Source organism: Panthera uncia, chromosome F2 (assembly GCF_023721935.1).
Source record: "Panthera uncia isolate 11264 chromosome F2, Puncia_PCG_1.0, whole genome shotgun sequence".
Classification (NCBI taxonomy): Eukaryota; Metazoa; Chordata; class Mammalia; order Carnivora; family Felidae; genus Panthera; species Panthera uncia.
The window spans coordinates 41,584,624-41,601,017 of NC_064812.1; the positions used below are offsets into that span (position 1 = coordinate 41,584,624).

Consider the following 16,394-nt stretch of genomic DNA (forward strand, 5'->3'; position numbering starts at 1 on the left):
AGAGAGAGAGAGAGAGAGAGAGAGAGAGAGAGAGAGAGAGAGAGAGAAATCTCACACAGGCTTTATGCCATCAGCGCAGAGCCTGATGCAGTGCTCAAACTCACAAACTGTGAGACCATGACCTGAGCCAAACTCAAGAGTCAGATGCTTAACCCACTGAGCCGCCCAGGTGCCCCCAATATTTGTTTGTCTAATCCATGAGCATGTGACATCTTTCCATTTCTTTGTGTTGTCTTCAATTTCTTTCATCAGGTTTTATCGTTTTCAGAGTACAGATCTTTCATCTCTTTGGTTAGGTTTATTCCTAGGTATCTTATTATTTTTGGTACAATTGTAAATGGGATTGTTTTCTTAATTTCTTTCTGCTGTTTAACTTCTCTTTCTTTCTCATATTTATTTATTTTGAGAGAGAGAGAGAGGATGAATGAGGGAGGCTCAGACAGAGAGGAAGAGAGAGAATCCCAAGTAGGCTCCGTGCTGACAGCGAGGAGCCCAATGTGGGGCTCAATCCCACAAACCATGAGATCATGACCTGAGCTGAAATCAAGAGTTGGGATGCATAACCAACTACGCCACCCAGGTGTCCCTTTTTTTTTCATTTTCACGAATGTGAAATCATGACCTGAGCCAAATCAAGAGTCAGACACTAAACCCACTGAGCCACCCAGGTGCTCCAATAGAGTTTCCTATATATAATATCACGTCATCTGCAAATAACAAAAGTTTTACTTCTTTACCAATGTGGATGCCTTTTATTCCTTTCTTTGGTCTGACTGCTATGGACTTCTAACTTCCAGTACTATGTTGAATAAAAGTGGTGAGAGTGGATATCCTTCTTTTGGTCCTGACCTTAGAAGAATACCTCTGTTTTTCAATACTGAGTATGATGTTAGTTGTGGGTTTTTCATTACAAAATGCTTTTTAATAAAATTTTTTTTAACATTTATTTATTTTTGAGAGAGACAGAGACAGAGTGTGAGCGGGAGAGGGGCAGAGAGAGAGAGGGAGACACAGAATCTGAAGCAGGTTCCAGGCTCTGAGTTGTCAGCACAGAGCCTGATGCAGGGCTCAAACTCATGAACCGCGAGATCATTACCTGAGCTGAAGTCGAACGCCCAAACTGACAGAGCTACCCAAGCACCCCCCAAATTGCTTTTTAATATTATCACCTATTTATTCAGTAATGTCCTTTGCCAATTATAAACTGAATTAGTAACAGAATTAGACTGTAGAAAACTGAGGGGCGCCTAGGTTTATAGGACTGAGCCCTGCGATGGGCTCCCCACTAAAGGCGTGGAGCTTGCTTGGGATTCTCTCTCTCTGTCTCCCCTATTCGCACACACATGCACATGCTCTCTCTCAAAATAAATAAATAAACATTTAAATATAAATAAATAAATAAATAAATAAGGAAACCACAGAAAATTGCATCATGTGGCATTCTAAAAATGTTTTAACTCTTGTATTGTGTTCCTAATGGTAAAAAATTAGGCATACTAAGAATATCACACTTTATTTGGTTAGAATAGTATCTCAATATAAATATGCTACACACATGTAAATTTATCACTACCTTGTAAAGTACATTTTCATAATATAAAAACCTGTTTTTCTTACCTCTTTCCATAAGCTGAGACCTATTATAGTGGGCACAGCCATGCTCAGAATAAGAGCCTAAAATATTAAAACAAAAATGATTGTGGATACATTTCAGAATGTAATGGAGGTACTAGACATTGACTCCATGATCAATCACAGATTCTTAGAGTTATAAAATTTCAGAGAAACTGAAGTCAATGTGTAACCTAGGTTCACAGAGTGAAATGGGTGAAGATTAATGAATTTAAGACATATTAAGCAGGAGATAAAGTGAGACATACATATTTACTATATAAATTTAAGGCAGAACAGAAAAAAGGTAACACTTATGGTAGTATTTCAAATAATAAATCAATATTTGACAATTCTGCCAGGAATTTAAGTTATGAAGAGCTTAAAAGGACACTGCACTGTGCTACCTAAACAGCTAGCAACAAAAAGGCAATGAATTAACACAAGAAAAACACCAATACATATCAATATGCAAGTATGCTAAAACAAGAACATATAAATTCCTCTGGAAAAAGACTGGCAAAACACAACATGACTATTACTAAAGATAATTATTCATCATCCCTTTGCCAAAACCTGTTCTTCCTATTGTCCTATGTCTGTAACCCTATTTTGGTAACCCTAAAATCCACAGTCACACAAACTAGAGAACTAGGAAATATCTATGATTTCTCTCTCCATACTAATGAAGCACCAAGTCTCACTAACCTTCTTTTCTAATTTTTTTCATTCCAGTATAGCATAATATTAAGTGAATAGACCCCAGAGTCAGAAAAACCTGGGTGTAAATCATGATTTCCACATTTATAAGCTATGTGATCTCAAGCAAGTTATTTAACCAGATTAACCCTTAGTTTCTTTGTCTATAAAATACAGACAATAAAACTTAGCTGCTAGGGCCTTTGTAAGCATTGAATAGCACATAAAGTATTTTATAACAGTACCCGACACGTGGTGAACACTCAATATATTGAAGCTTTTATCACTTCCATTCACCATGGCCAGTACCTTACCTTCTTGGCTTGAATTTGTCACCCTCAAGTCTATCCTTCAAAGAATTATAAGTGTGAACTGAGAGAAAACAGAAGACTGACTCTCTCACACTCACACATAAACATTTCAATGATTTTTCTACTGCCTATAGGATAAGACCAAGTGTTACAGCATGATATTCAAAGGCCTCCATGACCTTACACGTCTTGAATTCCCCAATCTCATTTCTTGACCACTCTTATCTCACATTTTATGTGCCAAGAAAAGTAATTATATCATGCTTTTTCTTTGCCACTGTTTTTATTCCCTTTGATTACAACATGTTCTTTGCCTATCTATGTTTATTCCTTCTACCATGAATGCCCACCCTTTCCTTCCCATCCATCCAAGTAATAATTCATCATCTTTCAAATTTCAGATTGAAAAGTCTTTGAATCCCTAACAAGACTGAATTAAGTAGCCCTACTCTGTGTTCTAACAGTACCCTGTCAATACTTATTATTTTTATGAATAGGAGACTGTAATCTACCTGATGAAATTAATTTGCATTGTAAGCTCACTGCACATAGCAGGCACAGTGAAAATGTTGTATTCACACTGAAAACATACAATAGTTTGCCTGGGTGGCTCAGGTGGTTAAGCAGTTAAGTGTCCCACTCCTGATTTTGGTTTAGGTCATGATCTCACAATTTGTGGAATTGAGCCCCACATTGGGCTCTATGCTGACAGTGCAAAGCCTGCTTGGGATTCTCTCTCTCCCTCTCTCTGCCCCTCTCCTGCTCGTTCTCTCGCTCTCAAAAATTAAATTAAAAAAACAAAACCAAAAAAAAAATGTGTTTAAACAATAAAAAAGAAAACATATAATAGTTCCACATCAAATCAAGAATGATATTATAAAAATTCTTTTTTTATTTTATTTTTTAATGTTTCATTATTTATTTTTGAGAGACAGAGCACAAACAGGGGAAGGGCAGAGAGAGAGAGGGAGACACAGAATCCGAAGCAGAGCTGCAAGCACAGAGCCTGACTGGGGGCCAAACTCACAAACGATGAGATCATGACCTGAGCTGAAGTCAGATGCCCAACCGCTCAAACTTAGTTCTTTTTTAATAAATTTTTTAAAAGTTTATTTATTTTGAGAGAGAGAAAGAGTGCATGCAAGCAGGGGAGGGGCAGAGAGAGAGAGGGAGAGAGACAGAATACCAAGCAGGTTCCACACTGGCGGCACAAAGCCCAATGTGGGGCTTGATCTCATAAACCATGAGGTCATGACCTGAACTGAATGAAACCAAGAGTCACACACTCAACCAACTGAACCACCCAGGTGCCCCTAAAAATTAATTCTTGATAGCCTCTAACATTATTGATTCACTCGTATTTTTACCTTCTATTTTACTTATCTGCATTTAAATCAGAAATTCTAAAAAAAATTTTTTCCCCAGGATCTCTTTTTCACTTGTAAGTCATAATATCCTTTACTCACACCATTTCAATTGTATCCAATGTAGTTTCCATTGTGTAATTGAAAGAGAAACAAGTACTTAACACAAAATAACAACGACTCACCAATAATACTGGGTGTACTGTTCGTAATCGAAGCCACTTGAAAAGTGTCATCCAAAGTTCAGGAGAACATACACCAAATGCTGCTAACATGCATACATAAGGAGTCCAGAGGTATTTCAAGCTAGAAAAGAATGGGAGTCACATATCAGATATCCCATGAACATCATTACTATCTAATTTCTCTTTTTTTAAAGATTTCATTTTTTTAAGTAATTTCTGCACCCAATGTGGGGTTCAAACTCATAACCCCAAGATCAAGAGTCACATGCTCCACTGACTGAGCCAGCCAGGCACTCCCATTTCTCTTTTCTCAGTTCTTTCCTACTACCCATGAAAATACCACATGTTAAGGGAAAATGAAAAGCTTAGCCTCTAACTTTCAGCAACAGATTGTTATTCATTTCTTAAATAATCAAGAAAACATGCAGGTTACTAAAATGAAGATGAAATAAGAGCATTAATATAGATGAGAGTGTAGTAAGGTTGTACTCTTGGAGAAAATATAAACTGCTATACTTTTCCAGAAGGCAATTTGGCAAAATCTATAAAAATTTTTTTTTAAGTTTTTAGTTTCGGTTTGTTTCATGTTTATTTATTTTTGAGAGGGAGAGAGCGAGCATGCAAGCAGGAGAGGGGCAGAAAGAAAAAGAGAGAGAGAATCCCAAGCAGGCTGTGCACTGCCAGTGCAGAGCCCGACAACAGGCTTGAACCCGCAAGACATGACTTGAGCTGAAATCAAGAGTTGGACGCTTTAACCGACTGAGCCACCCAGGCACCCCAAAACCTATAAAAATTTTAAGTACTCCAAGACAACCCCATTTCTAGTAAGTTAGTCAACAGATATATTAGTATATGTATATAAAGATACAAAGGTTTTAACTGCAGTATGTTGTTTTAGTAGAAAAAAAACTAGAAACCTGTCCTTCAGTAGGTATTAGTTATGAAAAACATAAAAGCAAAATGTAAAATTGCATTTTACATTTTACTATATACTACTATATACATTTTACTATATACTGCTACCCTAGCTTTTTGGTGATTTAAAAAAACGTAGGGGAACCCGGCTGGCTCAGTTGGTGGAGCATGCAGCTCTTAATCTCAGCGTTGTAAGTTTGAGCCCCATGTTGGGTATAGAGATTACTTAAAAATAAAATCTTAAGAAAAATGAAAACTGACTTGGACTTTGACAGAAGTAGCATATGTATATATAGAATACATATTGCTAAGACAAAGGAACTGTATTAGTTTCCTCTGGTCAACCAATATTTCCTCCTAATTACCCCCATTCCTGCTATTCTTCAAGTCCCCCAGAATCAAAACTAGAGTCTGGTTTAGAACTCCAGGAGACACCATTCACATTGAATTATATGTACATAACATTCCCTAGAACACCAACTTCCTGCTCTAGAGATTAGACCACTATGTCCAGTCCAATGATTTCTCTGCATCTATCTCTTCCTTACCATTTTATTGCAACAGCCTGATAATTAACATCTCTACCTTTTGTTTGTTTTTTAGTAATCTCTATATCCTATGTGGGGCTTGAACTTATAGCCCCAAGAACAAGAGTTGAATACTCTTCCCACTGAGTCAGCCAGGTGCCCTAACATCTCTACCTTTAGACTCTCTTGCAGCCAAATGCCAGATGAACCTTCTTCAAACATAATTACAAGACACTTTTTGTTATAGTCTCTAGTGGTTCCCCAGAGTCTACTGAAATAAATGAAAACTCATCTAAATTTCAGGCCCCTCAAAAATATGGTGTTGATGCACCTTTTCAGTTTTTCTCCTAGGACTTCCCTAAATATGATTAGTGTTCTAGCCAGAGTTTGCATAACAATCTCAAGTGTTCCATTCCATAATGCACATAAGTTTCTCTTTCTTGATACAAGCCCATCCATCCTCATCTAGTGCTGCCTTAGGCTCTGATTCCCTTTATAGCCAGACCCCTTGAGGTCCATGCTTACTACTTCTTCCTGCCTTCTACTCTCTGATTATGTACTCCTTTAAAAACTCCTTTGACTTCTGAGTTGCAATTCCTCCTAAAGTCCCTCTGCCACAGTCCCTACTGCTACTTACTCAGTTTCCAATTCCCAAATATTTTAGTTTTGGCCCCTTTCCTCCATCTCTATGGCTACTCTTTTCTATATTCTATTATGACACCTTCTTAACCAGCTTGTCTTCCTTTAATCTTGTTTTCCTCAATTATTGCTGCCAGAGAGATCTTACTAAAAACAAATCTGATATAACATTTTTGTTTATTTCTGAAAGACAGAGAGAGACAGAGAGAGAGAGAGAGAGAGAGAGAGAGAGAGAGAGAATGAATCCCAAGCAGGCTCTGCACTGTCACTGCAGAGTGCAATGTGGGGCTTGAACCCACGAACTGTGAGATCATGACCTGAGTTGAAACTAGGCATCGGATGCTTAACCAACTGAGCCACCTAAGCACCCCTGACATTTATTCTGTCCAGATTATTACACACACACAAACACACAAGAAAATGAACAGCCTGGCCAACCTCTATTTATCTCTGAAGGCTGTTGCCCCATTTAGGAAATCTTCCTTAAATTGACTTCCTCTGTCCACCCTCTACAACTGAGTTAGTACCTCTCCTCTTGAGTGATTAAAGCACCCTTTGTATACCTTTCTCATAGTACTTACTTTATTCTAACTCTTGGTTTACTTACTCTTTGAAACAAAAGAGTAGATTTTGTATTTCTTTAATCCCTACTGCCTACTTAATAGAGTGCTTGGCACATTCTGGGTGACTATGCTTATTATTTGCATGAACAGGTGGTCACAGTATTACAGGCCTAGTGAATAAATTAAAGAAGTAAAGATGAGTGAAAGAATAATGCATATTACATGTTCAAAAACAGGATCTTGAACTTAAAATGGTAGATCCAACAATGAAGAACGGTGAGGATAATAAAATGTTCTTCTGCAGAGAGAAATAAAACTGAGAGAGTACAAAGGGGGGAAAAAGGTAACCCATGCACCAAAATTCTAGTACTACAAGGCAATGAGATGAGAATCAAAACATGAATCACTTAGAATATTCATGGTTTAACACATTTCTTCATCCTACTTACTAGGCATTATGGAATGCTAACTATTAGTATGAACCACCATTCTCACTTAATGTTTCAGTAAAAGATTCCCATTGGTCAGGGGTTTGGCAGTCTGATAAAGCGTATGGATGACTTAAAAGAAAATGGTTTTATTTTTTTTAAGTTTATTTATTTAAGAGAGAGCATGCATGTGTGCGAGCGGGGAAGAGGCAGAGAGAGAGGGAGAGAGAATCCCAAGCAGGTTCCTTGCCATCAGCGTGGAGCCTAATGCAGGTCTCGAACCCGCAAACCATGAAATCATGACCTGAGCCAAAATCAAGAGTCAGTCGGTTAACCAACTGAGTCTTCCAGATGCCCCAAGAAAATGTTTTTATTTATTTATTTAAAAAAAATTTTTTTTTTTTAACGTTTATTTATTTTTGAGACAGGGAGAGACAGCATGAATGGGGGAGGGTCAGAGAGAGAGGGAGACACAGAATCCGAAACAGGCTGCAGGCTCTGAGCGGTCAGCACAGAGCCCGGCGCAGGGTTCGAACTCACGGACCGTGAGATCATGACCTGAGCCGAAGTCGGACGCTTAACCGACTGAGCCACCCAGGCGCCCCAAGAAAATGTTTTTAAATGCATAAAGTACATAGGTCTACAAAGGAAACCAATTATACTGAAATATTGATATCAAATAATAAAAAGATTTATAATATAGCACATTTGTACTTATTAATTAAGATGTTAAATGCAGGCCCAATAATAACTGTAACTTTGAGGTTGTGATGTGTATAGTATTTCAAGATAAAAAATTAATATAATACTTGAAAACAGCTAAGCTTTCTTTTTGGAAAAGCACCATGGGACTGTGATTCAGTATCTATATTCATAATTAAAGAAAATTTAACTTGAGAAATCTCATACTAGGATCAATACTTTTCATCTCTCCCTACTTCCCCTCTTATCCCTCTACCTCAGAATCTTAATGGCTCCTCTTCATGGCAGTGATTTATCTGATTTGTGTATTAAGAGGGAGAATTGAGCATATCCAGCTTAAACATTCTAGGCATCCATATTTTGTATCTTCCTTTTGCAAGGTAGGTGTAGACAGGGGCATAAACTTACCAAGGCTCTACCCATTAAAGAGGGAAAGCCCAAAGTTTGAGGACTAAGGTCAATTTGGGGTGGCAAATAGAAGCCCTTTGTTCACACATGAAGAAGTGGTCTCCAATGCAACCTTTATAGAATCAGAATCATTCAGATGATTGAAATGTATTTCTCATATATTTGGTCTTTGTACAGTCCCTGGCTCACAGCTCCTAAAATTCTTAGAATCTCCTAAGTGATGAAACTGGAAAGGTGTCTTTTTTTATGTTAATGGTAACTTTCTGGAAGACACTCAAGGATGGGGCTGGTTGCCAGTGGAGCCAACCATGTGATTAGGGAGTTGGAACTCAGTCCCACTCCAAACCTCTGGGGAGGGAAAAGGGCCTAGAGGTTGAGTTCAATCACTAATGGCCAATAATTTAATCAATCATGCCTATGTGAGGCTTTTATAAAAACCCCAAAGGACAGGGTTTGGAGAGCTTCTGAGTTGGCGACCACATGTAGACCTGGAGAGAGTGGTACACCTAGAGATAACGGGAGCTCCGGACCCCTTCCTACAAACCTTGCCCTCTGCCGAGCTTCCATCTGGTTGTTCCTGAGTTATATCCTTTTATAATAAACTAGTGATCTAGTAAGTAAAATGTTTCCCTGAGTTCTGTGAGCTGTTCTAGCAAGTTAATTGAACCTAAGGAGGGGGATCTAAGAACTTCTGATTTACAGCCAGTTGGTCAGAAGCACAGGTAATAACCTGGATTTGCAATTGGCACATGAAGTGGGTTGGGGGCAATCTTGAACTATGGAATCTGATGCAACCTCTAGGTGGACAGTGCCAGAATTAAGTCAAAGTGTAGGACATTCAGTTGGTACCTGGACAATTGCTTGTTGTTACTGTGGGAAAAGCCCCTCCTCAAATTGAAATTGAGTATTCAAAATCATTTTATACCCATGTGTCTTATTTTTCATCTGAGTCCAAACTTTAAAGGGTATCACTTACTGAACTCTTAACCTCACAGCACGATTTACCTCTATTTCATTTAACAAAGTTGTAATTTTATTTTTGTGTGATTAATACCTGTCACCTCCATTAGGCCACAGTCACATAAGGTTAGAAACTGTATGTCCACTTTTGCTTACCAATGTACCTTCAGCACCTAGTACAATGCCTGGTCCTTGGAAAACATTCAATAGTTTTTGAACAAATGAATGAATAAGTAAATGTCAGTTCACTGTACTATAAGCACCTCTGTAAACTCCAGATAAATTAAGAAAGTTTGTAGATTTTGAGTTTTTATAGTTTCATAAATATATTCTTTTTTTTTTTTTTTAAGTGTTTTTGTTTTTGTTTTGTTTTGAGAGAGAGTGCAAACAGGGTAGGGACAGAGAGAGAGAGAGAGAGAGAGAGAGAGAGAGAGAGAGAGAGAGAGAGAGAGAAACACACAGACAGACAGACAGACTCCCAAGCAGACTCCACAATGTCAGGGCAGAGCCCAATGCCAGGCTCAAACTCAGGAACCATGAGATCATGACCTGAGCCAAAATCTAGAGTCAGACACATAAACCAACTGAGCTACCCAGGCATCCCTCATAAATAAATTCTTGAAAGTATCCATTTATTACCATTAGAAAGGACAACTGTTTGTAAAAACAAATAGCTCCAATAAAGTACACTTACCCTTCTATAACCATTGCAAGAGAGCCCAATAAAATAGTGTGAATCACATGATAAATTATTTCTGGCCTTCCTCCAATTCGTCCATCTTCAAGCGTAATAGTTTCTTTCAAGGACTTGCCACTACACAAAGGAAATGTTTTTTACTATTGAAAAAACATTTTTAAATAATCAAAGATCTTAAATTTTTTCAAAAAAAAAAAAAAAAAAAGAAATACAGGTGGTTCTTGAAATCTGAAAGTATATTCTGATAGTGAAATGCCTAACTTATATACATCTCCAAGTCCTTGAAAGGGCTTTTAAGAACCTGAAGAAACTGACTCAGTGAAGACTAAATATGAAAATTCAGGAAATATGACAAAAAAGATTTTTAGGTTCCTTTTCCAAGATTATCACTTAACTAGTTATTGCTTTCAGCCATGACAAAAATATTTTAAAATAGTCTTGATAATTTAAAATCACTTACATTACTAGCTTCATTTAGGTTAAAAAAATTATTCTTACATTCAGTAAAAATATGACTAAATTAGTGAAGGAGTCTAACAGTTTAAATGAATATTATTCCTACATTAAATTTGTACATCATGTATTTAGATGTATAAACAAATTTGAATATTATCTGGTTAAGTTATAACGATATTGTACATGTTCATAACAAGAGAATGGAACTAGAAACTCTAAAACAAATACATAAATATTGGAAGGATACTGAAAATTGATAGTTTACGTATTTCCATAAGGTATTAGTTAGCAGTGTGATGATAGGTACTTACTTAATTCTCCTAAAAATAACTTGCATCATAGAAAGAAAACAAATAATTAACACTAAAACATAGAAAGGTAATAAAGAAGACTGTGTCAATCGCAAAAAAAAATCTTGGGATGGTGCCTGCAGGGATTCTTGACACAGGAGCCAATTCATTGTAAAATTCCTTGAGAAAACAAAAAGCATGATGTTAAAATCACAGATGTTATAAACTACTGAACATAAAAGTATTATCTCAATAAAAACATAAAACACAAAACACATTTCCTAAATTCACTTGTAACAGTACCCTTTATAAATGAAGATAATAGCATTAGTAACTCTTCTCAACAAATTGCCCTAATAAATGTAAAACTGCTGCTTTGTATTATCCAGTAATGTGACCATCTCTAGAATTCAATATGGTTTCAATAGAGTTTCACTTTCTATTTTTATTTCTATTTTTATCTATTTTTCTATTTTTATCACTGGAAACAACAAAAAATTCAGCTGTCCAACCCTCCCATCTGCAGCGCTCAACATGGTAGCTACTAGATACAATGGGGCTATTAGCACTTGAAATGCGGCCAATGCAAATGGAGATCTACTTTAAGTATCCAGGATTTCAAACATAAAAAAAAATGAAAAAGGACAAAAGAATACAAAATAGCTCATTAGTAATGTTTATACTGTTTGCACATTAAAATATTTTAATAAATCAGATTAAATAAATTTATAATTAAAATAAAATTCCCTTGTTTCGTTTTACCTTTTTTAAAATTTATTTTACTTCATTTAAATTTTTAACGTTTATTTATTTTTGAGAGAGAGCAAGAGCGTGAGCCAGGGAGGGGCAGAGAGAGGGAGACACAGAATCAGAAGCAGGCTCCAGGCTCTGAGCTGTCAGCACAGAGTCCGATGTGGGACTCGAACTCACAAACTGTGAGATCATGACCTGAGCTGAAGTTGGATGCTTAACCAACTGAACCGCCCAGTACCCCTCTTTTTACTTTTTTTAATTTTTTTTTTTTTAACGTTTATTCATTTTTGAGACAGAGAGAGACAGAGCATGAACGGGGGAAGGTCAGAGAGAGACAGAGACACAGAATCTGAAACAGGCTCCAGCCTCTGAGCCGTCAGCACAGAGCCCGACGCAGGGCTCAAACGCATGGACTGTGAGATCATGACCTGAGCCGAAGTCGGACGCTCAACCGACTGAGCCACCCAGGCGCCCCTCTTTTTACTTTTTTTAATGTGGCTCCTAGAAAATTACATATGTGACTCACATTATATTATTGGACAGTCCTGTTTTATATGGATAAATGTAATTCAACTAGGACCCATTTTGAAAAATATTTCTTTTAAGTTTATTTATTTTTGAGAGAGAGAGCATGCACACGAGTGCGTCGGGGAGGGACAGAGAGACAGGGAGACAGAATCCCAAGCAGGCTCCATGCTGTCAGCTCAGAATTGGACATGGAGCTCAAACTCATGAACCATGAGATCATGACCTGAGCTGAAATCAAGAGCTGGATGCTTAACCCACTGAGTCACCCAGGTGCCCCACAGGACTCATCTGAAGACAGAAGTCATAAGAATTAACACAAAAACATTTCAAGCGATAAGAATCAAGATAAACTTCTTTTGACTCTAAGCTAAATATGATTAACAAGACTCCTGCTTATATATAGTTTTATCTGCATTCTCACATCTGACCCATCTCCAACCACCATTTTATCCTTAATCCTAACCCTGGGAAAGGAGCTAAGAGATGGAGTGATCTTCGGGAGAGCTCATGGGTGGCCTGAGAATGCCTGCTTCACAAATCACTGGGTTTAGAATTAAAGGTCAAAGTTTCACAATGTGTCAAGCAGCAATACAACTGTATCAAAGAGGCTGCTATCCAACTGTCTTGTATATATGATTGTATGATGAATTCATGTCTTTTTTATCTGCCTATTAAAGGTACTAATTCTGTAAGATCCAATTCAAATTTCAATTTCATGAATATTCTTCCATATCACCCAGTCTCAATCTTTCCTTCCCCATATTCCCATGGCACTTTACTTATCCTTCTATTATAGCACTTAATACAATTTGCTAGTTTAAGATTATAGGCATTTTTTAATAGCTCAGAATACCTGGCCTAGTATCGTGCACATCCAATATTTATTAACATTTCTTTACTGGTTCTTGAAAGTCTGTCTCAACAGAAATGTTTCCTCAAAACCTCTTTGATCTTGGCCGCAGCAACATCTTACTCGGCATGTCTCCAGAGGCAAGGGAAACAAAGGCAAAAATGAACTATTGGAACCTCATCAAAATAAAAAGCTTCTGCACAGCGAAGGAAACAATCAACAAAACTAAAAGGCAACTGATGGAATGGGAGAAGATATTTACAAACGACATATCAGATAAAGGGTTAGTATCCAAAATCTATAAAGAAGTTATCAAACTCAACACCCAAAAAACAAATAAGCCAGTGAAGAAATGGGCAAAAGACATGAATAGACACTTCCTCAAAGAAGATATCCAGATGGCCAACCAACACATGAAAAAATCCTCAACATCGCTCATCATCAGGGAAATACAAATTAAAACCATAATGAGATACCACCTTACACCTGTCAGAATGGCTAATGTTAACAACTCAGGCAACAACAGATGTTGGATGTGGAGAAAGAGCATCTCTTGCACTGCTGGTGGGAATGCAAACTGGTGCAGCCACTCTGGAAAACAGTATCTAGGTTCCTCAAAAAATTATAAATAGAACTACCCTACGACCCAGGAGTTGCACTACTAGGTATTTAACAAAGGCATACAGGTATGCTGTTTTGAAGGGATACATGCACCCCCATGTTTATAGCAGCACTATCAACAACAGCCAAAGTATGGAAAGAGCCCAAATGTCTATCGATGGATGAATGGATAAAGAAGATGTGGTTTATACATACAAGGAAGTATTACTTGGCAATTAAAAAGAACGAAATCTTGCCATTTGCAACTACATGGATGGAACTAAAAGGTATTATGCGAAGCAAAATTAGTCAGAGAAAGGCAAGTATCATATGACTTTACTCATACGAGGACTTTTCGAGACAAAACAGATGAACATAAGGGAAGGGAAACAAAAATAATATAAAAACAGGGAGGGGGATAAAACAGATGAGACTCATAGAGAACAAACAGAGGGTTACTGGAGGGGTTGTTGGAAGGGGGATGGGCTAAATGGGTAAGGGGCATTAAGGAATCTACTCCCGAAACCAATGTTGCACTATATGCTAATTTGGACGTAAATTAAAAAAAAAATAAAATTAAAAAAATATATATTAAAAAAAAAAAAAAAAGAAATGTTTCCTTACATTCTGGTGAACTACAAATCCTAATACCCAGTTGGCACATGTGAGTGTAAGGCATTTACTATTTATACCACCCATGTTATTAACTATACAAAAACTACCAAGTGAGATGTCAATATTCTTAAGAGACCTACCTTATTCTTAAAACACCTATTATATTACCCAGTGAAACAAATCTAGTACCTGACATGCTGAACAAAGGGGCACTACATAACATCAACTAAGAAATGCTAGACAAAAGCAGCCCTTAATCCTATTTGTGAATTCTAGAGTTTTCCAAGGTTAAAGAAAAAGTCAGGGGAAAGGCTAGTCAATTATGGAGATCTATAACCAATTTTTCCTAATTGCCTGCTAAGTGTCAGGCCTATAAATATCCCTGAAAAAGACATGATCCCTGCCCTTACGGAGTATATGGCCTCTTATAGGATCATTTTACCTCAGTAGATATCCACACCTGACTTAACAAACTTCAGAAGATTTCTCAAGTGTTTAAACCATGTCAAAAGCTTTATTAACTGTGATATAACACACATGAAATTCCATGCACAGCATCTAAAATCCCATGTAATCACAGTGAATTATAAAGTTCTAAGGTATATTAGAAGAACTAGAAAACTGTGTAAATTTTTTTTCTGTTATGCAAGTGGACTCCATCAGTGCATAAGTCATTTATTTCACTTTAGATTTAAAAAATGCATTTAACAAACAAAAGGTACATTATTCTTGAATTTAAAAGTCAGCTTCTGATCTAATCCACTATTATGACCCCAGAATGAGATTCTTTGCTATGAAATAAGTATCTTACTGCCCACCTCTTTTTGATGCAAACATTTTTAGTGGTTACAATTACATTGGTTCTTGGGGCGCCTGGATGGCTCAGTCGGTTAAGTGTCCGACTTCAGTCTAGGTCATGATCTCGCTGTTCCTGAGTTCAAGCCCCGCAGCTCAGAGCCTGGAGCCTGTTTCAGATTCTGTGTCTCCCTCTCTCTCTCTGCCCCTCCCCCACTCATGCTGTCTCTCTCTCTCTCTCTTTCGCTCGCTCTCTCTCTCTCAAAAATAAACATTTAAAAAAAATTTTTTAATTACATTGGTTCTTTATTTATTTTAAATCTTTAATTTATTCTGACTTTAGACTGTATCATTGTTCTGCAGTAAGAGAAAAAATACTCTCAAATGCTGTCACACTATTAGGGTTTAAGTACATCTAATTTATAAAACACCTAAATGAGATTTTTAAAAAATGTTTTTATTTATTTTTGACACAGAGACAGACAGAGCATGAGCAGGGGAGGGGCAGAGACAGAGAGGGAGACACAGAATCCAAAGCAGGCTCCAGGCTCTGAGCTGTCAGCACAGAGCCCGACGTGGGGCTTGAACTCACAAACCGTGAGATCGCGACCTGATCTGAAGTCGGACGCTTAACTGAGTCACCCAGGCGCCCCTAAATGAGATTTTTTTAATGAGAAAAAATATTAATATATTTCTCCTAGATATTATAATTTTCCAAATTATTTATTTTCTAAGTGGTATGTAATTAAGTGTCTACTACCCCTTGGATTATTTTTGCTCTATATTTTCTTTTTTTTTTTTCTTTAAAAATTTTTTTTTAACATTTCTTTATTGTTGAGACAGAGAGAGACAGAACATGAACAGGGGAGGGGCAGAGAGAGAGGGAGACACAGAATCTGAAACGGGCTCCAGGCTCTGAGCTGTCAGCACAGAGCCCGATGCAGGGCTCGAACCCACGGACCGTGAGATCATGACCTGAGCCGAAGTCGGACGCCCAACCGACTGAGCCACCCAGGCGCCCCTGCTCTATATTTTCTTTTTTCTTTTTTTAATTTTTTTTTTAATTAAAAAAAAAATTTTTTTTAACATTTATTTTATTTTTGAGACAGAGAGAGACAGAGCAGGAATGGGGGAGGGTCAAAGAGAGGGAGACACAGAATCTGAAACAGGCTCCAGGCTCTGGGCTGTCAGCACAGAGCCCGACGCGGGGCTTGAACTCACGGACCGCGAGATCATGACCTGAGCCAAAGTCGGCCGCTTAACCGACTGAGCCACCCAGGCGCCCCTATATTTTCTAAGTGGTATAGAGTTAGACAAACTTTTTTTAAAAATTTTTTTAATGTTTATTTTTGAGAAAGAGAGAGAGAGGGAGAGAGAGCACACGTGCATGGGGGGGTGGGGGGGGGTGAAGAAAGACACAGGGAGACACAGAATCTGAAGCAGGCTCAGGCTCTGAGCTGTCAGCACAGAGCCTGATACAGGGCTTGTACTCACGAGT

General features: G+C 37.6%; 1 protein-coding gene across 5 annotated transcripts in view; it reads right to left on the minus strand.

Moving 5' to 3' along the window:
- Positions 1 to 16,394, minus strand: part of DPY19L4 (dpy-19 like 4) — a 65,028-nt gene that overhangs the window by 14,732 nt on the left and 33,902 nt on the right. For 4 of the 5 annotated variants that reach the window (XM_049633123.1, XM_049633121.1, XM_049633126.1 and 1 more), the window contains 4 exons: positions 10,777 to 10,935; positions 10,007 to 10,126; positions 4,171 to 4,291; positions 1,618 to 1,674 (listed from right to left, as the gene is read on the minus strand). In XM_049633123.1, coding sequence (XP_049489080.1) covers positions 1,618 to 1,674; positions 4,171 to 4,291; positions 10,007 to 10,126; positions 10,777 to 10,935 — 457 coding nt within the window. The remainder of the gene's footprint in view (positions 1 to 1,617; positions 1,675 to 4,170; positions 4,292 to 10,006; positions 10,127 to 10,776; positions 10,936 to 16,394) is intronic. The other variant, XM_049633122.1, reaches the window with a different exon arrangement.